Source organism: Musa acuminata, chromosome BXJ2-8 (genome assembly GCF_036884655.1).
Source record: "Musa acuminata AAA Group cultivar baxijiao chromosome BXJ2-8, Cavendish_Baxijiao_AAA, whole genome shotgun sequence".
Lineage (NCBI taxonomy): Eukaryota > Viridiplantae > Streptophyta > Magnoliopsida > Zingiberales > Musaceae > Musa > Musa acuminata.
Window position 1 is genome coordinate 50,153,251 of NC_088345.1, and position 22,850 is coordinate 50,176,100.

The 22,850-nt window shown below is 36.5% G+C and overlaps 1 protein-coding gene across 4 annotated transcripts in view; it reads left to right on the forward strand.

Annotated features, from left to right (window-relative positions):
- LOC135620041 (DExH-box ATP-dependent RNA helicase DExH14-like) overlaps nucleotides 1-22,824 on the forward strand; it is a 43,666-nt gene extending 20,842 nt beyond the window's left edge. Inside the window, exons 19-51 of one of the 4 annotated variants that reach the window (XR_010489606.1) lie at nucleotides 260-325; nucleotides 424-546; nucleotides 1,282-1,431; nucleotides 3,301-3,513; nucleotides 3,605-3,760; nucleotides 3,853-4,077; nucleotides 4,155-4,256; nucleotides 4,337-4,417; nucleotides 4,506-4,586; nucleotides 5,701-5,904; nucleotides 5,973-6,089; nucleotides 6,180-6,302; nucleotides 9,234-9,323; nucleotides 9,399-9,524; nucleotides 9,590-9,652; nucleotides 10,825-10,913; nucleotides 11,311-11,401; nucleotides 11,756-11,905; nucleotides 11,982-12,173; nucleotides 12,368-12,433; nucleotides 12,510-12,665; nucleotides 12,751-12,894; nucleotides 13,116-13,183; nucleotides 13,277-13,442; nucleotides 13,542-13,604; nucleotides 14,944-15,039; nucleotides 15,164-15,331; nucleotides 17,408-17,578; nucleotides 21,031-21,180; nucleotides 21,656-21,787; nucleotides 22,233-22,348; nucleotides 22,442-22,531; nucleotides 22,610-22,824. Coding sequence is in view for 1 of the 4 variants with exons in the window: in XM_065122637.1 (XP_064978709.1) it covers nucleotides 260-325; nucleotides 424-546; nucleotides 1,282-1,431; nucleotides 3,301-3,513; nucleotides 3,605-3,760; nucleotides 3,853-4,077; nucleotides 4,155-4,256; nucleotides 4,337-4,417; nucleotides 4,506-4,586; nucleotides 5,701-5,904; nucleotides 5,973-6,089; nucleotides 6,180-6,302; nucleotides 9,234-9,323; nucleotides 9,399-9,524; nucleotides 9,590-9,652; nucleotides 10,825-10,913; nucleotides 11,311-11,401; nucleotides 11,756-11,905; nucleotides 11,982-12,173; nucleotides 12,368-12,433; nucleotides 12,510-12,665; nucleotides 12,751-12,894; nucleotides 13,116-13,183; nucleotides 13,277-13,442; nucleotides 13,542-13,604; nucleotides 14,944-15,039; nucleotides 15,164-15,331; nucleotides 17,408-17,578; nucleotides 21,031-21,180; nucleotides 21,656-21,787; nucleotides 22,233-22,298 (3,888 nt within the window). In the remaining 3 variants the exon portion in view is untranslated. Of the gene's footprint in view, nucleotides 1-259; nucleotides 326-423; nucleotides 547-1,281; nucleotides 1,432-3,300; nucleotides 3,514-3,604; nucleotides 3,761-3,852; nucleotides 4,078-4,154; nucleotides 4,257-4,336; nucleotides 4,418-4,505; nucleotides 4,587-5,700; nucleotides 5,905-5,972; nucleotides 6,090-6,179; nucleotides 6,303-9,233; nucleotides 9,324-9,398; nucleotides 9,525-9,589; nucleotides 9,653-10,824; nucleotides 10,914-11,310; nucleotides 11,402-11,755; nucleotides 11,906-11,981; nucleotides 12,174-12,367; nucleotides 12,434-12,509; nucleotides 12,666-12,750; nucleotides 12,895-13,115; nucleotides 13,184-13,276; nucleotides 13,443-13,541; nucleotides 13,605-14,943; nucleotides 15,040-15,163; nucleotides 15,332-17,407; nucleotides 17,579-21,030; nucleotides 21,181-21,655; nucleotides 21,788-22,232 lie in introns of all 4 variants that reach the window. The other 3 variants (XR_010489604.1, XR_010489605.1, XM_065122637.1) reach the window with 3 other exon arrangements.
- The last annotated feature ends 26 nt before the right edge of the window (nucleotides 22,825-22,850 follow it).

Sequence of the window (22,850 nt, forward strand, 5' to 3'; positions counted from 1 at the left end):
ATAACTCCATCATTTTCGTCTTTCTTTAAACCAACTTCTAAAAGAAACTTGTTCCTATCAAGCAGGTGTTCATACCATGCCTATTGCAGCTTATTGTAAAATCCTGAATGGAACACATCGTGTATCACTGGTTGGGTTATAATTATATTATGTTATATACACTTACAATGTTTTCATATGTGTAGATACAGACATAAACACACATATGTTTAAAGATTCATAGCATGCATGATGTCTTTTGTTTGTGCAACCACTTCAGGGCACACAACTGTATGATCCTAAGGCTGGTGGATGGCGGGACTTGGGTATGCTTGATGTCATGCAGGTAATATTCATGTACTGCTGTCACAAATTGGATAATTGTTTGAGTCATTGTCTTGTGAACGAGAATCATCTAAACTGTTTTGTGGATGACTATGCTAGATCTTTGGTCGTGCTGGGAGACCACAGTTTGACAAGAGTGGTGAAGGCATCATACTTACAACTCATGACAAACTGGCTTATTATTTGAGATTGTTGACAAGCCAACTCCCAATAGAAAGTCAGGTTGACTCCTCTTTATCAAATCTATTATAGAAAGCAATTAAGCTCTCTTGCTTCCCATGGTGCTTTTTTCCCTGGAATCGTTGCTGACATATTGATAGTTTCTGTATTGTCAATTTGGAATTTGGGATAACCGTATCTGTAAACATTATAGGAACTTCTGTTATCAACTATACAATCTGATGAGTAAATGTATGATGCTTCCTGCTCATTTTATAATTTGGTTTTTCTCTGTTTTTAGGTTTTTGTTATATGTTTTTATCATTTTGTTTGAACTTTGAAGAATATCTGAATATGTAGTTATTAATGCCTTATTTTTTACTTCACTTTGTTATTTTTTTCTGTGATGTACTACTTGTCAGCTTTGAAAATCTCAGGCTCAGTTTGCTATTATAATGTTGTCTTTACAATTAAATAATTCTTGCCATCAAGGTTTGACTTGATTAAATGCAGATATTCTTGTTTTCTGGCCCTATTTCAAATTAAATGTGGATTGTGCTTGTCTCCTGCTTTATGCGTCATTGTTGTGATACACGATAATTTTTAATACTGTCTTTTCAAATTCCTTCTCATTTTTGCTGGACTGGTGCTAACATAAAATTCTGTTTAGCTGTGCCACTGAATATATTGCTGTTTTTGGTTAATAATTAACTCTGAAATGATATTTTTTGGTTTTAGCTATTATTCTTTTATGAAGTCTTTTATTCTTAGCATGGCTTATTGTTTTCTTTTTTGCAGTTTATTAGCTCAATGAAGGATAACTTGAATGCTGAGGTAGCATTAGGAACCGTAACAAATGTCAAAGAAGCTTGTGCTTGGCTTGGTTATACGTATTTATTTATACGGATGAAGACGAATCCTCTGGTGTATGGAATATCATGGGATGAGGTCCACATCATACTGGATTTTATCATTCTAATGCATTTAAAGATTTCTGTCAGCTTCTTGTTAATTCTTGCCACTAGATTGTTGTTTGCTAGATATTCCTAGTAGTCAAGCATGGTGGTTGAATTATTGTCTCTTATAGTTCTTCAATAAGATCCCAAATTCTCTTATGGACTCTTATGCTCTAAATTATAAAATTCATCTTGAATTCTGATTGACATTGCTGTTGCTTCTTTTTTACTTCTCGTCCTGGTTTTCTACTTAACAAGGCTAGTGTGCCTGTCAAGATGGGATTCATGTTCGACATTGCAAATGTTAGAACAACAGGAATTGCCCTAGTGGTTTTTTCTTCTTACTCTTGGTATTCTTTTTTTATTCTTCCATATGAACCTGGCATGAGCATAAACCATGTCTAAATAGTTGACTATGTACATTGTCTATATATCACTTTGAAAATATTAATCCCAACCTTCATCATCTGAATGTTCTACTTTTTCAAGTGTAATTTTTATATTCAATAGTTTTATTAATACTTGCTGTTTTCATTCTGTTTCCTTCACTGTGCTGCCGAAGCTGAAAGCTATGAAAGTTAAGGAATGCCTCAAGCCCTAAACCATAATTATTTTTGATGTTGTAAATTTGTAATTTAGGTAACAAGAAAAATCTTGGCTGGAGATAAAAGTTTGTGATGTTGCAGCATGAGTTTGATGTAAACTTTCTATTTTATTTTACTAAAATCAAACCTAGTTTAGGTTTTTCTACTGAACAAAGTCTTTGTGGTTACCTCGCTATGATCATCTGTCTCCCCGTACCCCACCAAGAAATAGGAATATTGTAGTTATGTCTCTTAGACTACCTCATAAAAATACCGGTTTGCATGTAATTTTGAACTGAATTTTCATCAAGCACTGTTGTAAGTCAATGTAAGTTGTATGGGCCAACCAAGTAATTTGTATCGATTAATTGTAACCAAGGTTCGTAATTTCGTATCGTACCGGAGTATTGAGTTTAGCTCGGTACAGTACGGTATGAGTATACCGTGCGGTATGCTTTGACATACCGCTTGATATATATATAATAATAATAAATAAATAAATAAATAAAAGAAAAAAATAAAAAAGGGCGACGTCGCGTCATTTCTTCTCTTCGCATAGGGAGAAGAAAACCTCGAAGCCTCGACGATGTCGCCAAGGTTTCTTCGCAGGAAGTTTCTTCTCCTCGTGAAGCCTTGACGACGTCGCCAAGGTTTCTTCTCCCCACGCTGAGGCTTCTTCTCCCCACGCGGATTAGGAGAAGTCGCTGGCGACGCCGAGGCCTCGTCACCTCAGACGAGGAGGAGGCGACATCTCATCTACAGCGTCCGGTGATAGAGGGCGGCGACGGATCAGGATCGTCGAGGGAGAGCGGCACCGGATCTCCATGTTCTCCCTTTTCTTCCTTCTCCCTCGGCTAATACCGCCTAGTAGCGGGCGACGACGGTCAAAATCGACCGTCACCGACTGGTTTCGGGTGATAACAGGGCAAAAATAGGCCCAATCGACGATACTGCCCGATAGTGGGCGGTTCGCATACCGATCTGTTGGCGGACCGGTACGTACCGCCCGGTACAGGCAGTATTATTCAAAATTAAAAACCCTGATTGTAACCATTGTACAATAGTACCGGGCGATATCATTCGAAATTAAAAACCCTGATTATGACCATTGTACAACAGACCGGTACGTACCGCCTGGTACGGGCGGTATCATTCGAAATTAAAAACCCTAATTGTAACCATTGTAAAATTTAAGTCCTAATCAATATTTCCTTGAATGATGGTTGGTTGGGAAAGTTTTCTTTAGGCTAACATTTTGCTTTCTTCTTTGTTTTTAGGTCATTGGTGATCCTTCTTTAGCCTCCAAGCAAAGGTCTCTTATAATTGACGTTGCACGTGCTCTTGACAAAGCAAAAATGATGCGCTTTGATGAGAAAAGTGGCAATTTCTACTGCACAGAGCTTGGCCGCATAGCCAGCCACTTTTACCTTCAGTATTCCAGTGTTGAGACTTACAATGAGATGCTTAGGCGCCACATGAGCGACAGTGAAGTACGACTATTTCCAGATTTTGATTCTGTCTAGTGAGATATATATATAAATATATTGCTTAAATTGTTTTCACCAATATTCTACACTGCAGGTTATTAATATGGTAGCCCATTCTTCTGAATTTGAGAACATTGTTGTTAGAGAGGAGGAACAGGACGAACTGGAAAATCTATCCAAAATGTCATGCCCATTGGAAATAAAAGGTGGAACAACTGACAAGCATGGAAAAATTTCAATCCTTATTCAGGTGTGTACCTACATATGTGAATCTAATATTTATTCCTTTTGTATGTGACTTGAAGTCCAATTTCTGAAATCATTCTGATGGAATTTCTCTAGGTGTACATTTCACATGGTTCAATTGAGAGCTTCTCTCTAATCTCAGATGCTGCATATATTAGTGCAAGCCTGGGTCGCATTATGCGTGCTCTATTTGAGATTTGTTTGCGGAGGGGATGGTGCGAAATGTCATCTTTCATGTTGCAATATTGCAAGGCTGTTGATCGACAAATTTGGCCTTATCAACATCCACTTAGACAGTTTGACCGAGAGCTTTCAGCAGAAGTTTGTTGACACAGTGTTTTACTGTCTCACTATTTTGAACTCATGACTACAAAGTATTCTGAGTTATACATTTTCAGGTATTGAGAAAACTTGAAGAAAGAGGCACAGACTTGGACCGTCTATATGAGATGGAAGAGAAAGATATTGGCGCTTTAATTCGTTATGCTCCTGGTGGAAAGGTGTGTTACTATTGAAATATGATAATAAGCTGCTCTTAGTTTAATATCAAACACATTTTGGCTTTATTTTGTTGTGGTAGTTGGTCAAGCAATTCCTGGGTTACTTTCCGAGCATCAGTTTATCTGCTACTGTTAGCCCAATTACCAGAACAGTTTTAAAGGTATAGTGCATTACAGCTAACCTGCTTGAAATCCTTGTCATCACCCAGGAGTGATATTTTTTAGCTTGATATCATGTCATTTCTCTAGGTAGATCTGCTTATAACTCCAGACTTTGTTTGGAAGGACCGGTTTCATGGTACTGCTGAGCGCTGGTGGATCCTTGTTGAGGTACATAAAATGTGTTTTGTGTTTGTCATCATTAAAATCCTTAGTTATTGTCTGCTTTGCATGAATTAATGAACTTGTTCTTAACATTTTCATAACCGAACATCTTCTAGTGTTTTCAGACATTTTGAAACAATAAGTAGCATGAACATGGTCAGCTTATGATGACACAATATTGTAGGTCGGTTAAGATAATTTCAGTGTGAGGTAGGATTTCTCAGTAGGTTTTGCACAAGGGATTCAGAATTATTTTTAGACATATTTTGACTTTCATATTGCAAGAACATGACAGTAAGCAAATAGCCTGTTTTCCTGGTAAATAATGGTTAATATTATTTAAAGAAGTGGGTGGAATAGGTTGGAATAGGACATAGTGTAAATCCCTTGTCCCTTTGGAACAAAGGGTTTCTAATTTTCAGAATTGTGTACTTATTAAAATTATTTTTTTCTTTTTTATTTGCTGCCCTGTTACTAAGAAAGGAAATTGCAATGTTAGAAAAAAATGTTTAACTATGGTGTCCAATAGTCCTATTTGATGTTCATGATTGGTTGCGTTAAAAACCTGATAGACTTACTACTATAGATTTGTAATTAAGCATTTCTGGACTATGTGGTTAATCATGTCGTGACAATTGACACAATAGCAACTTAACGAGGCTGCATCAGCAATGATAAAGTAGGACCCACTTACCAAAGGATGAGGGTTCAACCTTATCCAACAAATCTCGGAAGACATAAGAAAACTTAGTTGGTAAAGACCTTGACTATTGATAACAAGGTTTTGAGATCAAATCCGAACTTCATCACTTATCTTTTGTCAAAAAGAGGGAAAAAAAAAAAACATGACACGGCAGGTAGAGATGGAACTCTTAGGATCTAGATTTTGCTAGAATTGTTTGAGTAACCAGTTGTAATCACATTTTAGGATGTGTGGATGCTAATTTCCTGATAATATGACAAAATTTTCTGTTGCAGTAATGCAATCCATATCTTGTAATAGGCCAAATGCCATTTTCTTGTTGGTAAAATATTGTACCTACATCTTAAACTGTTCTAGTGAAAGCATTCATGTCTAGGCACCGCATGTCCTTATATTGCCAATTTACTTCCTTATCAGGATTCAGAGAATGACCACATTTACCATTCAGAACTCTTTATATTGACTAAGAAAATGGCAAGGGCTGAACCACAGAAGATTTCATTTACTATTCCAATATTTGAACCACATCCACCACAGTACTACATTCGTGCTGTGTCTGATTCTTGGTTGTATGCTGAGTCACTTTATACTGTATCCTTCCATAATCTTACACTGCCAGAGGTCAGTATCTGTCAGTTTTTTCTTTGATGATGCTACTACTGTCATATTCTGAAGGCTGTTATTTTTAGACACAAGTATCACACACAGAACTTCTAGATCTGAAACCTCTTCCTGTAAGTTCTCTTGGAAACGAAGCTTATGAAAACCTGTACAATTTTTCACACTTCAATCCAATCCAAACTCAGGTACTGTTCTCATGCTTTTTATTCTTGTATTTCTGGTTCTTGCTTTAGATAGTCATTTTACAAGAACTTGCTTCCTAATTAATGTTGCAGTCTTTCCATGTCCTATACCACTTGGATGACAATGTTCTCTTGGGAGCTCCAACTGGTAGTGGAAAGACCATATCAGCTGAGCTTGCGATGCTGCATTTATTCAACACTCAACCAGATATGAAGGTTTGATGCAGGGCAATTGGTCCAAAAAGTCTGCAAGTTTTTAGATTTACTTAATAACCATAGATTATTTTATTCAATTTTTACTTGTTTTTTCTCTTTGCAGATCAAAAGATAAAATTTGTCCATGTATTATATGATACTTATGATCCAAGTTTCAAGTTTCGTATGGTCACTATCAAGGTTTGCAGATTCGTTTATCGGACCTGTGACCGTCCATAGCCGAATCTTGTGTCCTTCCTTTGGTCCATTCTGGCATACCATGTGTCGGTACGCTGAAACAGACTGCAAACCATTGGAGGAGGGAGACAAGGGGAGTAAGAAGGAAGAAGAGAAGAAGAAGGTGGTGGGGGAGGAGATGAGGAGGCAGTGGCCGGAGGCGAGAGGCCAACAACAACTAGTGAGTGGTGAAGGATGCAGGGCGTGGACGTGAGCATGGGAGAATGCACTAGATAATTTAGGGTTTTAATTTTTTATTTTTAAAACAAAAAAAAGGGTTGGGCTTACTGCTAGTTCGAAGCCCAATATCAGGCCTGAACTGGGCTCAGGGCGATAAGCCCAGTTCACAAGCTTTACGGCCCAGTTGACTGTGCTTACTGCTTGGTAAGTCCTGTATTATGTATGAACTGTTCGAAGTTGGGCTAGCCCACATGTGAGTTGGACCAGTCAATAAAGATCAAAGTCGAACCATACCAAAACATTCGAAAATGCATTCCTTGGTTACTATATCGGTCTTTGGTCAGGCTAGGTACAATCCCAGTTCATATACCAGTACATTGATAGATAGTATGCAAGTTTACCAGTTTGCAAGACTTTGATCAATCTAAGTCAGCTGAAAAAAAACATGACTTGGGGGTTTTCAACAAATTCTACCTAATTAGAGTCAATATTCAACAACTATAGGTGAATTTTAATTATAAAACATTGAATAATGAATTCAAATATATTTAGGATATGGATTATAAATAGTATATATAGAAATCGTGCATAGAAGAATCCTAATTAAAATTTAAAAGCATTAATATCATGGATTAAATTATGCCTCCTGCCACCAAAATGCTCATCTTGAGTCCTTAAAATGTGGTTTGAAGGCCTCAATGTGATTCCGTTGTAAATAATAAAATAAAGTTTGTAATTTTGAAGGACCAGTGCATGAAACTACCTCTATGACATTTGATACTGGTAAGTAGTTTGCCATTGATGCAGTAATATGTTAGTAGTGGTGACCTCATCATCATAGACAACCGATATGGTAGAAGACATTTAAGATGAATGATCGTGGCAAGTACAGATTTGCAAGATGTAGTGTGATAAAGTTATGGTTGTCATGAGTCATGACTTTATTTATGCTAAGAGCCATATAGGGCATTCGACTCTTGAAAAATAATAACTATCACCATGAATGAAACTATTGGCCATGAGATCCATGTTGGATGGAAGACCATGACTTCGAGGAACCCATTGGATTCGACATTATATAAACTTTATCACATCACTTAGTAGTCATCGATTACCTTTGTCTTTCCTTTCTCCTTGTGATCATAGACAAATCGTATGGATCCATGCGTGCCATGATACTCAACTTGGGTGGTATGACTGGAGATATCATTCCTCGGTTCATGCTCTACTTTGTAGCAGGAATATGAGACCGTTAGGCTTGGCCATGTCGTTCTCATCTCTTTGGACCTTAGAAAGTATGGTATTTAAGCTATATGGTTCGCCTTACTGGTCGGTATTGGTGGACCGATTGATTGTAGGCACGGTACATACCAACGTACTGACATATGGTACGGTGGGATGTACCAACAGACTAGTATGTATTGTCTATACCAGTCCCCTATTGGACTTAGTACATATCGCCCATATCGGACGGCATGTCACGGTATGGCGAACCTAAGGTGTACTATCAATTGGCTAACATTTTTGTTCATCGATTGCTTTCAACTATGAAGCTCGATGTTTTTTGCTATTGCGACAGTTGAACTGGGCTACACTGTTTTGTGGTCTATATGGACTGCTTGCTTCAAGCCCAACCATTCTGAACAATGGGCATGACAATTTCTCACTTCAGTCAACTGCTTGTGACACTTGTTATTCCTCTTAATTGTCTTATAAATGAAATGAGATGGATGTTGGATCAAGTTTTAATCCTCTAGATTCTCGCGGATTTAGACTAGATCCATGCATATTAATGCTGATCATTGTGGATTTAGTCTAAATTCATTAGTATCACATTTATCCTTGTAGTTCTAGGCTGGACCTGCATGGATGAAGGCTTGGTCCTCTTGGGTCTAGCCCCAAATCTGTTAAGAAAAACACCTACAACCTAACTATAGATTCATCTAAAAACTATCTTACTAGATTAGAAATCTAACCCTAAACTTCTTGCAACAAACTAGAAAATGATTGAATTGAAGGATAACCTTCAGATTTACCTTTTTTGGATTGAGTGGCATCAGTGGTCTAAAATTGAGCGGCAATTTCAGTTAACAAATGTTACCTCCTGATAATTTGAGTTCTGAACAAACCGGGGCGAATTGCTTTGTTAGATCCCAATAGTGGATCAGATAGGTTCATATTGGTTCGATCAGTTTTTTATTCCATAGTTATTACAGAACATATGATCGGATAGTGTATTGGAAGTATTTAAGCTTGATACCATATTACCATGTTTATATCATGTGACACCTTGTTTCCATAAATTTTATGCTAGGTAATAGCCTTTATATTACATAGGGACAAAAATGGTATATTTTTTGAATAAGAAAAAGTCCTTTTGTTGTAAACATAAAAAATTGGTAATTTGGTATTTCAAAATTTTGATGCTTATCTTGGGCAATTTCCCTAGATTTTATGTGCTTATGTTGATAAATACCGGAGACTTAGGTGCATGTCTTTGTCAGTAAAGTTTTTGAGTACTATTATTACTCTCAGGTGGTCTACATAGCTCCTCTCAAGGCAATTGTTCGAGAAAGAATGAATGACTGGAAGAAACGTCTTGTCTCCCAGCTTGGGAAGAAAATGGTATGTGGCAATGTGTATGGTTAATTGCATTACATTAAGATGCTTCCATGGTGTTCTAGAATAATCCTTTTTTAGGTTGAGATGACTGGCGACTTCACTCCAGATCTTATGGCACTATTGTCGGCTGATATTATTATTTCTACTCCTGAAAAATGGGATGGGATTAGTCGCAGCTGGCAAAGTCGCAGTTATGTAATGAAGGTAAAAGCTCTGTTTTGACCTTTTTTTGTCTTTACTGGATACTTATATTTCTAGCCTACTGGCAGGTCGGGCTAATGATATTGGATGAAATACATTTATTGGGAGCTGATCGAGGACCTATTCTTGAGGTACTTAATTATACTCTTTCACTGTTAAGGGTGCACAGAAATTTGCTATTTTACTAATGGCTTTAACAATATTCCTTTTTTACATCCATTATTTAGTTGCACACTTTAGGAGCTCGTTTGTGGTTACGTTTCTGCTGTAACATAGGAGATGAAAGAGAAACATGTTAACAAGTCAGATTTGTTCTTTAAGCAAAAGTTCATTCAAATTAATGGCATTTAAAATGTACATCATGAGAAGCATCTAGAGACTAATATCTGGGTGGCTGCATGGATATGTTTCCCATTCAGCTGTACTACTTCAGAATATGGGTGCTTATTGATGTTTATTGTTTAAATGACTTGTTACATTGAATGCTGACCTCTTGCTCCAAGAGATTACCTCTTATCACCAGGCTAGTGAACCACTCATATTGAGAGAGTGTTGCCATCCTTCCTGGAAGACCTGATCTCCAGTCTAGACTTTCTGTGTAGTTTCCAGAGCATCTCTCTCTTGTTATCCTACTGTTGGATATTTTTTCCTGAAAATGAACACATCTTGACAGAATGATAAAAATTATATTGGAGTAATATTCTAGGAACAATCAAATTTATTGTTTTTGTTGTTATAAAATGTCTTAGTTTGTCAAATTTCTATCTTCTTAATAATTGCTTGTTAACTAACTGGACTGTTTTACTTATAAAGTGGCAATTCACATACTATTATGGGATTCATGTCACTTATAAGAGCTCGTTGGGGCTATGAATGTTGTTTGACATTCTTTTGGTGTCATATGAGCGAATGCTTGTTTTCATTTTCATCAATATGTGAAATGTGTGTCCTAGAGATGTCTGGTTCATTATAATCTAGCTGTTCTTGAATTTATTATCGTGGGGATTTGCTGTTATTTCAATATTTAAGACGCTTTAAAGCATACACTGATAGTGCTTTGTTGCTATGTTCAACTTTTTAAATGAGAGATAAGTTCATCACAATAGACTGATAGAGTAACATCCATTCTTTAAAGAACAGGTTGCCCTATTTCTGCTGCAAGTGCTCGAGATGAAACTTCAAATTTCCTATTCTTTGTCTGAGCTCTATGTTTCCATTTGTTCACAAACCCTTTTTGTGTTTTGCAATCAAAATTAATTGTAAATGGTCAGTTTGATCAAGTCTTCTAACAATTACTTTTCAGGTCATTGTTTCTAGGATGCGATACATTTCCTCACAAACAGAGCGCTCAGTACGCTTTGTTGGTCTGTCAACAGCATTAGCAAATGCTCGGTGGGTAATGATTGCCTAGTTAGTTTTATAATTGCATAATTCTATCATTAATTAAATGCTTTGTAGGTCGGTCAACAGCATTAGCAAATGCCCGGTGGATTGTTTTTGCTTATATAGTTTAATAATTGCAAAATTTTATCATTAAAATGATCATCCTTTGCAGCTTCATTGTGATGAAATATCTGTTTCATGATTTATAAAGGAAGGTTCCAAACCCAGGACCTCATGAAGAGTAAAACTTGCTCACGGGCTAATACTTAGTTTCATTAGTTGATTTATTAAGCTTAATAATGTTAGTGCATAATATGCCAGCCTGGTGAATGATATAGTTTCTTCCTAGCGACAATTTCTTTTCCTGCGAAATCTTATTAGATGGTTCTGTATTTTGAGTTTTCAGTGATTTGGCTGACTGGTTGGGTATTGGAGAGAATGGTCTATTCAATTTCAAACCTAGTGTCCGGCCTGTACCTCTTGAAGTTCACATTCAGGCAAGGCTCTCTCCTGATTGCTCCTTTTAATGGGCTTTAGCATTAATAAGAAAGAACTGCACATCAGATAATTTCATTTCACACAACTCTGCTGGATTGCTTCATTTCTTAACTCTCTCTCTATTGTTTATGATCACTAATTTCATGTAATGTGCATGTTTGGCACTCATGATGCCAAATTATATATGTGCATTATTATATAGATGTCCAGGTTGTTGTTCAGCTGCAAAGTTTTTGTCCCTTAAAATTTTAGCTAATTCTAATTTCCAACGTGGATTGGCTTTGGAAATTTGGATCTTTATAGTGTTTTACTTGGTTGCTTAAATGATTATTTAAATATGTTTCCACAAACAGGGTTATCCTGGCAAGTTTTACTGTCCGAGGATGAATAGCATGAACAAACCTGCCTATGCTGCCATATGTACCCATTCACCTGCAAAACCTGTTCTTATTTTTGTCTCCTCACGCCGTCAGACAAGACTTACTGCACTTGATCTCATCCAGGTGGGGCACACATTTAGTTGCAGATAAATTATTGATTCCTTTTATGAGTAATTTAGTTTGATAATTTCAACAACAGCTTGCAGCATCAGATGAAAGTCCAAGGCAATTTCTTAATATTCCAGAAGCATCCCTTGAAATGGTTCTTTCACAAATCACTGACAACAACTTAAGACATACACTACGGTTTGGAATTGGACTGCACCATGCAGGACTCAATGACCGAGACCGATCATTGGTTGAAGAACTTTTTTCTAATAACAAGATTCAGGTATCTTTTTCTTCATTAACTAGCCACTCTATGCCATAGTTCATTAGATTTATGCTTCTCTCTCTCTCTCTCTCTCTCTCTCTCCCCCCCCCCCCTCCCCCCCCCAATCCCATGTTTCTTGCATATCTTTTTGGCTTGACATGTTCACCACTTTTGTTTAGTGAAGTTCTGAGAACTTCTGTTCATGCATGCAGATACTTGTATGTACAAGCACATTAGCATGGGGTGTGAATCTTCCTGCCCATCTGGTCATCATTAAGGTTCAAATATGCTTTGGTTTTCTGACTTGGTAATGGTGTTTTTTCAAACATTGCTTACTGTATATCTTCACTGCAGGGTACTGAATACTATGATGGAAAAGCAAAGAGATATGTTGATTTCCCTATTACTGATATTTTGCAAATGATGGGCCGTGCCGGTCGTCCACAATATGATCAGCATGGAAAGGCTGTAATTCTGGTTCATGAACCAAAAAAGAGCTTCTATAAGAAGGTTAAATTAAGGAACTTCCTGTTATCTGACATGGGGAATGGCTATAAGAATTTAGAAATGACATTTGTGCATGATTTACTGGCAGTTTCTTTATGAACCATTCCCTGTTGAAAGTAATCTGAGGGAACATTTGCACAACCATATTAACGCTGAGGTTGTTTCGGGCACAATCAGTCATAAGGAGGATGCAGTACATTATCTAACTTGGACTTACCTATTTCGTCGACTGGTAAGACTTTCTCAATCTATTAGTTTGAAGCTATGAAAGTAATTTAAAATTTGATTTTATCAGTCTATCCTTGTTGTTTGTTCCATTTACAAGTCAAACTGTAAGACAATAGGCTGTTTGGATAGCCTGTTTGTTTTAACAACATGCTGCATATTATCAGGTATGGCTGTTTTAGTTTTTGAACTCATGAAAGATGATACTTGCATCAATACCCATGACAGGTTAGGAATCCATCTTATTATGGACTAGAAGATACTGAAGCCAGTACTTTGAATTCTTATCTCTCAAGGTATTAAAAAACAAAACATGAGATAACCAGGCTACACTTTGTGAAGGTTATTTTATTAGTTTGTTGAACTTGTTTGTCAATTCTCTTGAACAGGTTAATGCAAGATACATTTGAGGACCTTGAGGATAGTGGGTGCATTAAGATGAATGAAAATTCTGTGGAGCCTTTGATGTTGGGCTCCATAGCATCTCAATATTACCTGAGCTATATGACAGTGTCAATGTTTGGGTCAAACATAGGTCCCAGTACTTCACTTGAAGTAAGAAAATTAATACATGTTTGGCCTTTGTGTGTGTCTTCTGTCATCAGTGAAAAATGATTTATATTAATTTAACTTCTGATTAAAAAATATTTTTAGGTGTTTTTGCATATTCTTTCTGCTGCTTCTGAATTTGATGAGCTTCCTGTACGACATAACGAGGTATGTTTTGCATGATCCTTAACCTATTTTCTCTAGGACAGAAGTTTGTATCATCTTTCCTTCTCCAAATTAATCTCTTATGGAGCATTAGTATTTTTTAAATTTGAAACATCCAGTAAGTCTTATCTAGTTTGTGCAATTGATTCAAGGATCTTAATCTTTCAAGTAAAATGGATGAAGTTGATGTATTGTGATTATTAATTTATTAACATGATAGATCATGTTTAAAAAGGTAAACTCTGTCACATTTATCATAACTAGTATTTACATATATAGCATCAAAATTATCACATCTTGGCCCAATAGAATAACTAACACATCAATTTGTTGAGCCTATGTCACTCGTAACCCTAGTACACTCATCACCAAACACTCATAAGCCAAATCTTTATCAACCTCTTATGTTGGACTAAAGTTATAATCTTTCCTATTTGGGGTTGGACATTCTCGTCATGGTCCAAACATAACCCAGACTGAAACTTTAGTATGGTGCACATGAGGCACAACACAGTGGTGTTTTCACGCCATGACATGTTTCTAATCCTGTACACAATAGCTTTTTCCTATTTGATTCTCTCATCATGCCTAATGTTAGGTTGACTCTGATATCATTTGTCATGATCCATCCTTTGACATATTAATTTATTAAATCTGAACTATTGGTCCAAAAAGCCTAACTCTGATATCGTTTACTACTTTGTCATGTCAGCAGATTCTCTGTATTTGGTATTTTTCTTATCCCTTCTTACTGAACATTCCATTCCTGTAGCCAACTCTGTACCATTGGAAATTGGATCATTGATTTTGACAGCATAGAAATAATATGCTCAGATAGGTTTTGTTATTGGTAATAATGTCCAGTATATTGTGGCTGCAAAAGATGCTTCTATGGCTTGTTCGTAATAGGAAATTACTAATATTTGTTTCCAACTTTCCAATATATGTGCGGACTTCTCTGCAGCAAAATTTGACAATTTGTTATGAAGCTTTCTAAACAAGAGGAGAATAAGGAGTACCAGAGGATCTGAAGAAGAATCACATATTTCTAACCAACCTCCCCACCATAACCACTGCCGAGAGAGAGAGAGTCTTAGTTTATAAGATTATTCTTTCTGTCTGTACGGCATTGATAGCTTTTGCATGATCAAGGATTCATTAATCTCCTTCGCTGCTGGACAGGGGCTCAGATTATTTCTGCTTCTCATGCATTTTTGCGGGCTTAATTTGCTCTGTTCATGTTGATTCAGAAACCAACAGATCATTCGTTCTTTGTCTTTTAAGAATCTAAAGTTGTTCTTCGATCTCTGAAGAATTTCTGATCTCTCTTTCATTTTGTTAGGAAAATATCAATAAAACACTAGCTGAAAAGGTGCCACACATGGTGGATGAACACCACCTTGATGATCCACATGTGAAAGCAAATTTACTCTTTCAGGTTGGTGGCATTTTTAACATTTCATGATGAAGTAATTTTTTTCTGTATAGATATCGCTTCTGAGTTTTATCACCACCTTGCAGTGCTCTTTCTAGTTTGCTTATCCTGAGTTTCCTTCTTGCAGGCACATTTCTCTCGAATAGAATTGCCAGTCACTGACTATGTCACAGACTTAAAATCTGTTCTTGATCAAAGTATACGCATCATACAAGCAATGATAGATATATGTGCCAACAGTGGATGGCTCTCAAGCACAATGACTTGTATGCATCTTTTGCAGATGGTCATGCAGGTGGCATTTTTATTTTCTGTTTCTTTTTCCATATGTCAATTACTAGGAGATAATTTTCCATTAAATAGTCACTATCTCAGTTTTAAACTAATGCGCATATGATACATGCTTATAAACATGTATAGTTTGTCATTTTCATTAAATTGTCTTATTTGTGAATTTGTATAAGTGGCCATATAATATATTACAATAAGATCAAAGGCCTTGGCATATTTAGTGACACATAATTAAATAATACTTGTAATTTATCACATAGTGGTACTTGGCATATCAAAATAGAGTCAGATAGATAATCTAGGGAGCAATGAGAACCATGCAGTGGCTGTCAAGTCAGACTAGTCAATTGACAACAGAATGCAAGGCACCTCTTTTCATTCCAAACTGATGGACAAGGAATCTGAGGACTGAATCATAGTTATTATTGGTGGGTTATGCTCTATAAATTGTTGCATTTAGTTCATGGTTTTTAGAGGTCAATGCAGAAAGTATCTCATTAAATGACATGGAGTTTTCTCGTTGACCAGATGCATGGAACATGTAAGCAAGATCAGGTATGAAGACTTAAAACACATGCACATCCAGGAAGTAGGAAACTAGGTATGAATTTGGTGTCAGAGTCATAGAAGTTATGCAATTATTTGTTAGGGAAACAGTGTGAAATATGTAATTTTTCTTTTGTTTTGGTGGATATATTTATGCATTGAGGAGTCATGACAAACAATATGAGTGAAGAACTAGCCCTAAAAATTTAGGAGGTTTCCAGAGGACATGCTGACTTCATTAACTAAGTTGAGATATGTCTAGTGATAACTTGAGAAGATGCATGGATTTCCTTAACCAAAAATAGATGATGAGCACCCACACCACTAAACCATCGAGAAGCTGAAAGTAAACCTTTAACTTTATATTCTAGAATTTGGATACTATCAAGAATATGCAATCATTAAAGTGGAACCACATATAGTGCCATCACTGGATGACAATGCTTGCTTAATACTCAGTTCCAGCACACACATCAAACTAGATTCAGGATGGTTTCTTATTGACATTCTTTATGGTAATTAAGCCCAAGGACAGTAATCTGCTCGGGATCATTAACTAGATGGATTGCATACTTATTCAAATAAATTTGAAACACTTGAAAAAAAGAGCATGATAGAAGAACCATTTGTGGCATGTCTGGGAGCTTTCATGCTGTCTCATTTTGTGTATAACTATGAATACTAGGAAAAGGCTGAAAAGGTTTTCCGGGAAGTTACTTGGGTAGTGGAAAGAAGTTCCTTTTTTCTTATGTTCAAATGCAGCTAAAACTAAAATTGCTTTCTTTGTGAAAGTCACTTTCAAAGGAACATGACAATGAAAAGTTCTCCTGAAAATTGGGAAAACTTTTACGCTTTTTTTCTTTACTTATCAAGGATTTGAAAACAGTTGTCAATAAGATTTCCCATGCAACCACACACGGTACAAAAGGATGCAAAAGAAGAATTATTATGGCATGATTAATGTACCACTTTTCGGAGGTGTGGGTTCTCCTGTTGGAAGATGTCCTCTGACAACATATCAGCTGATTAAATTGTTGAATATTTGTGCTTTATCCAATATGTAATTTTCTTGTCTTCAACTTTCAGCACTTTTCTTACCTTTCACTGAACCAAGAATTTTAATTTTGTTACCTAAACCCATAATGATCCTTTGTTGGATTGGCAATATTGGCGCACCAAAAATATATGGACCATAAACTGGATCAAAAGGAAAAAAGAACACGTTGAAGTACGAAATGCAAGGGTAACCACGAAGGGGGAGAGACACAGTGCATTGCCTCTCTTCATCAGTTCATGGTACAAATATGTGGTTAGGAACTAAGGAGTTTTTCCCTCACATATTATATAAATAATACAGAAGATTTCCTGAGACAAATTTAACTAATAAGAAATTCTCTAATATTTTAAAATTTTTAACCCTTTATTCTGCTTCTAGAAAGGCAAAGCTTGGTTATCTATCTACTAGGATATATTGATTGTTAGCCAAAAGAGAGTATGTTCTTTTTTTTCCTAATCATATGTCCGTTTAACTCAGGGTTTATGGTTTGGAAAAGATTCATCGTTGTGGATGTTACCATGCATGAATGAGGATATTCTGAACCATCTGAACAACATAGGCATCTTGTCATTGCAAGACCTATTGGAACTTCCTAAAGCAAAGTTCCAGCAAATGCTCCAAAGATATCCTGCCTCAGAGTTGTATCAGGTGAACTTTCCTGTGGTTAATGTGATATATCATCATGGTAGACATGGATTCTTAATCATTTACAGATCTCTGTTTAAATTTCTCTACAAATTGCTAACTGTTGAACAGCTTCTGAACCTCAGTTTTTATCTTGCTAGTGCCTGAGACATATGGGATTGCTTGTGATTCAATCGATTAACCTTTTGCAGAATGTGAAAAATGGAATGCCTAGCATAATTATGTCCTGCTAAGATAATGAATTTTATCTTATAATCGCATCTATTACAGACAGATCTCTTCTTGGCTAAACTTTTTTCCACAAAGTGTGTGCTTTTGTTCATTATATGTTCTCTCTGTTTCCTTGCCACTCATCAATCAAATAATATGGTGCCTTCCTGTGATTGATTATATTGCTTCCAGATTATTTAAAACTTAAAACTGGTTTGAGGACTCCAATTTTAGAGATATTGGTAATCTCTTTATACAATATTTTTATTAGCCAGATCCATGTAAGTCTGTAAGACACTATTGTCTGTAATCAAGTAGAATATGATCTTTTTTTCTGGCAAAGCAACAAGATTGCAGGATTATCATGTTTGGTGTATAAACTAAGTACAGGTATGGAAAAAGAGAGAAAAGAGCTAATGATAGAAAACAAATAAAGAGAAATAAAAAAGTGAACTGGATTGTTTTCTTTTCTTTTCAAATTCACCAGCATGGTGGATGCAGCCATCTCCAAAACTTCTGTATATGGGAGATGTTTTCTTGTGTTAGAAATCCCAAATTTGTGAGATTGAAATCGAAAAACATTTGAGAGTAGAAGCTCTACTTGGAGGCTTTTGTACTTGAGCTGCAAAAGGTGCAGTTAAAAAGAGTCTGATCAATAGTTTGACTAGCAACAAGCCATATATAACATTTGGCCTTGGGAATATAGAAGAACTTCCATGAGAATCCCGTGACTTTGAGAAACCTAAAGAAAGAAGCAACTACTAAGGTTTTAGGTGGTCAATGTCTCAAAATAATTCTGAAATCTAGAGAGGGAGAAAAATTGTGCCTTCTCATTGGGGGAAGCTAGTGGAGTTGGAAGTTATGCCATCTGCTAAATAAGAAGCCAGAGTAACTGCTTAGACTTGAAGTGTTTCTATGGAAGATGAAGCTACAGAAATTGATGAATTCTAAATGATGCTACTGAGACTGGGACGAATCTGTTGAATGAGGGTGTTCGTCCAAGCAGATTATACTTCCAAAATCTGATATGGTGCCTGTGCCCAGATTTTAAAATGAACATGGAAGGCACTTTGAAAACCTGTTTGGAGAGGCAATGCCCCATTTAATATGGGGAATAATCTGACTGTAGAAGAGAAGTCCTGTAGTATCTCTTCTTTGGAGGTATTTGCTGAACACAAGATCTTTGGAAGGGACAGCAACCTTTTGAGGGCAAATAATTCCTTATGACTGTCTACCTTTTCTTTTAATAAATAATTGACCGATTAACTAAGCAAAATAGTCTTTAATGACATTTTAGCCTTTCCACAATACGGTTTAAGCCAGTTTCATTGATCAACTAGGAGAGGAAGGAAATGCCTAGAGGTTTGAATATGTTGGTTACTGGTTACCATGACAGAATTGACTTGTACAAGCTTTATCTGCAAAGGAAAGGAGTTTACTCATCTTCTAATCTGATCTGTTTTGTTTGTCTGGTCAAAACCGATATGCAATGGAAAATTGGATATAATGCAATCAAGTAAACATCTGAACCTAGAACAACCATCCAAGTTACTGTGGATTGCTTTGCTTGAGATTAATACATAAACCCATTTTAGATTCAAGATAGAACATGACTAATTTTGGGCCAGCAATATGTCAATCTTAAATAGATTTTGTGATAAGTTATCGGCAATTTGGTGTGAGATAATATAATCTATAGATACTGGGTATCTAATGATGCCAACATCTTTAGCAAGAGATAATATTGAGGATCTGCAGCAAGAACAAAACAGAGGAAGGAAATATGATCTCCTTTGTCTGAGTCTGGTGCATTGGGTGCACCATTGGTTGAGACAGCTGACTTGGAAAACTTGGAGGTAAACTTTCATCCTGAATCCCTTATTGTTCTAAAGTGTCACGGATGAAATCCCAATGTATCTTGTCAATGATCTTTTCTGCAGTCCAGTTTTAGGAGGCATCCATTACACTCCTTAGCACACAAATAATTGCATCATAGACTAGATTGTTAGTTAGGAATTTTGTGAAATTTTTTAACATGGAACCGATCAAAGTTTTGGGACTGCAGTGACACGTCAGGGTCCCACCTTCCCTCCTAGTGCGAGGAATTACTGTTGATGTGATTCCTTAATGAGTTTCTTCTTTTGTGGAGAACAAATGTTAGCCCACAATATTCATGCAATATTTAGAAAACAATCTCTCTTTCTTAATTAGAGGATAATCTGAATAGAACTACTTTAGTGTTATTGGTACCAAGGTATGCAATTTCGAATAATATCGCCCGGTATGGGCGGTATGTACCGGTCCGTCAGCTGACCGGTACACGGACCGCCCGTTCCTGGACGGAACGATATATATATATATATATATATATATATATAAACGAGGTGACTTCGCGTCGCCTCGACGATGTCACCCCGCGTGGGAGAAGAAAAAGGCGACATCGGCTTTTATAAATAAATAAATATAAATATATATATATATATATATATAAACGAGATGACATCACTCGGCTTGGGAGAAGAGAGAGGCGACGTCGCCGAATATATATATATATACCGTTCGGTATACCACTCGGTGTACAGTATTGTACCGTACCGAGCTAACGTCGAAACTCCAGTACGGTACGAAATTGTGAACCTTGGTTGGTACATGACTTTCATATATGTGGGCTTGCCAATCACTAAGCATAGCAAAGGTTAATCAGCTTGATTTCTTCATCTATGGTCATTCTGACTTGTTAGTTAGCTCTTGTTCATATCTATGTTCCTACTTCATTTCTGTTTTTGATGAATGGATCCTTAAGTTGGTACTCTTTTTCTGCAGCTGTTGAGTATTGCCTTTTTCTTAGGTTTCCATACGTATAAATGAATAGACCTTTCTGCTTTGAGGGATTCCAAGACATCATTTGTATCTTGCTTCTATGCCATATAGCTTATACAGTAATTGTTTATATCATCTTCTTGGGAACATTCCTTTTCTTCCATTTGGTGAAACATCAGGAATCCTTTTCCTCAGTTTCTGATGAATGATATGTTAGATTAATTAATATATGACAATTAACTATGCATAAATTAAAAAAAATAATGAACATTAGTTTGGTATTTAAGCAAAATTATTCATGTAGGTGTTAATCCACCAATGTTGTTAATTCACTTTTCTACTCTGAGGTGGTTCTATTTGAAGTTACTCTGACATGGTGCCTCAAACTATTATTTTGCCTTTTGCCTTTTGTTTTATGTTTGCAGGATATGCAGTATTTTCCACGTGTCAGAGTGAAATTGAAGCTTCACACTGGAGATGATAATGCATCAAAGTCTGCGGTTCTTAACATCAGACTTGAAAAGGCAAATTCTAAGCATTCTACAGTGAGAGCTTTTGTCCCTCGATACCCGAAGGTGAATCTTCATTTGACTTCTTGGACAACTCATGTTTAGGTCCTTTTTTGAGCTTTATGTAATTAAGCCACCTTTATTTGTTTAATTGAGTGATTGAAAAGTTTTTTCTTTTTCTCTTGCACACGCGAGGTGCTAGGGTAATTTGTCAGGATGAAATTGGAACTGAACCTATAAAAGATGTTCGAAATAGGACTATAAAACTGGTAAAATTGGAAAATATGTGATATTTAGTTCTTATCATATTCAGTCTTGTGTCTAGGTAGTTGGTTGCTGGTTAAATTATTGAAGTACTTCAAAGTTTTGGATTAAGAGCTGGAAAGTAATATGAACATTCCTTCACCACATTTTGTGGATGAGGTTACATTACAAAGTCCGAGATCGGTTACACCTTTACACAGCTCCAGGATTGTCTGTATTTGGAAGTTTAATTTAGCATGCTGTTTTAGCTTATTCATAACATCAATTTGATTCCCAGGTCAAAGATGAAGCATGGTGGTTAGTTCTTGGTAATGCCACTACGTCAGAATTATATGCTCTGAAAAGAATTAGTTTCTCAGATCAGATGGTCACTCGTATGGCGTTACCACCAACGGTGACCAATCTTCAGGTGAGAATATACTTGCTAGCCTGAAATATAGTTTGTGTTAAACTATTCTTTATTCGCCCTTTTCTACATAAAGCTAATTGGAAAATGCTATACTTTCATTTTGCTCAACTCGGTTTACGCAACTTGATAGCTGCTGTTCCTTCTTCTTCTTCTGATTCTCCCTAGTCAAGATCTGATTCTTCTTCATGAATTCTTTCTATCCACATTAAATGCCATGTCCTCAAAAAGGAGGTTTATCGTTAGTCTTTTTATTTACATGTCCTCTGTACATGTAAACTGCCTTGCTCCACTGGCATATCCTTGGACCACTTGCATGGCTCTTAACTACAACAGATCCCTTAGTTCAAACCTAATTTTCTTTCCTCTCTGCTGTTGCATATATATAATAAAATGGCTATCCATGTTGTTGATACTAAACATTACTCTTATGTGATATCATTTTCAGGATACAAAGCTGTTTTTAGTATCAGATTGTTATCTTGGATTTGAGCAGGAATACTCCATCAGCTAAATATCCTTCCTCACCATGGGCTACTTGGCGTGAAGATCTAGCAGAAGAAAGTGAGTTATATATACACATAATATGGGTTTCACCACTAGTTGGTAAAGCATCCCAGCGAGAAATGGTGACTCTTATCTCTATGATTAAAGTAGATCTCGGGATGAAGCCTCTGTTCTTGGCGATGGTGTGTAAGATTTTGAAGGGTTTGTCCTCCCTTGATGAGTACTAAAATGGTCCAAAGGGTAAGTCCCCTGGCAATTCATAATTTGTTTATGGTTGTAAAGCTTAATTTTGAGCTACCAAATGCATCTCTACGTTAGGATCTGATGGAGAACCATTACGTCCTAAAATGAATTATGGACGACGACCGTAAGAACACGAGTCTTGCGTCACTTAGTAAAGACTCGTATTTTTAGAGAACCAGCCTTGATAGCGAAGGGACGTGAATGCAGTCTCTCGGGCATCATAAAGCTGTCTGGAACGCACAACGATGTTATTTAAATCAGCCTTAATATGTCAATCTTCAATTCCTATACATTTATTTTGCGCAGGTTTCTGAGA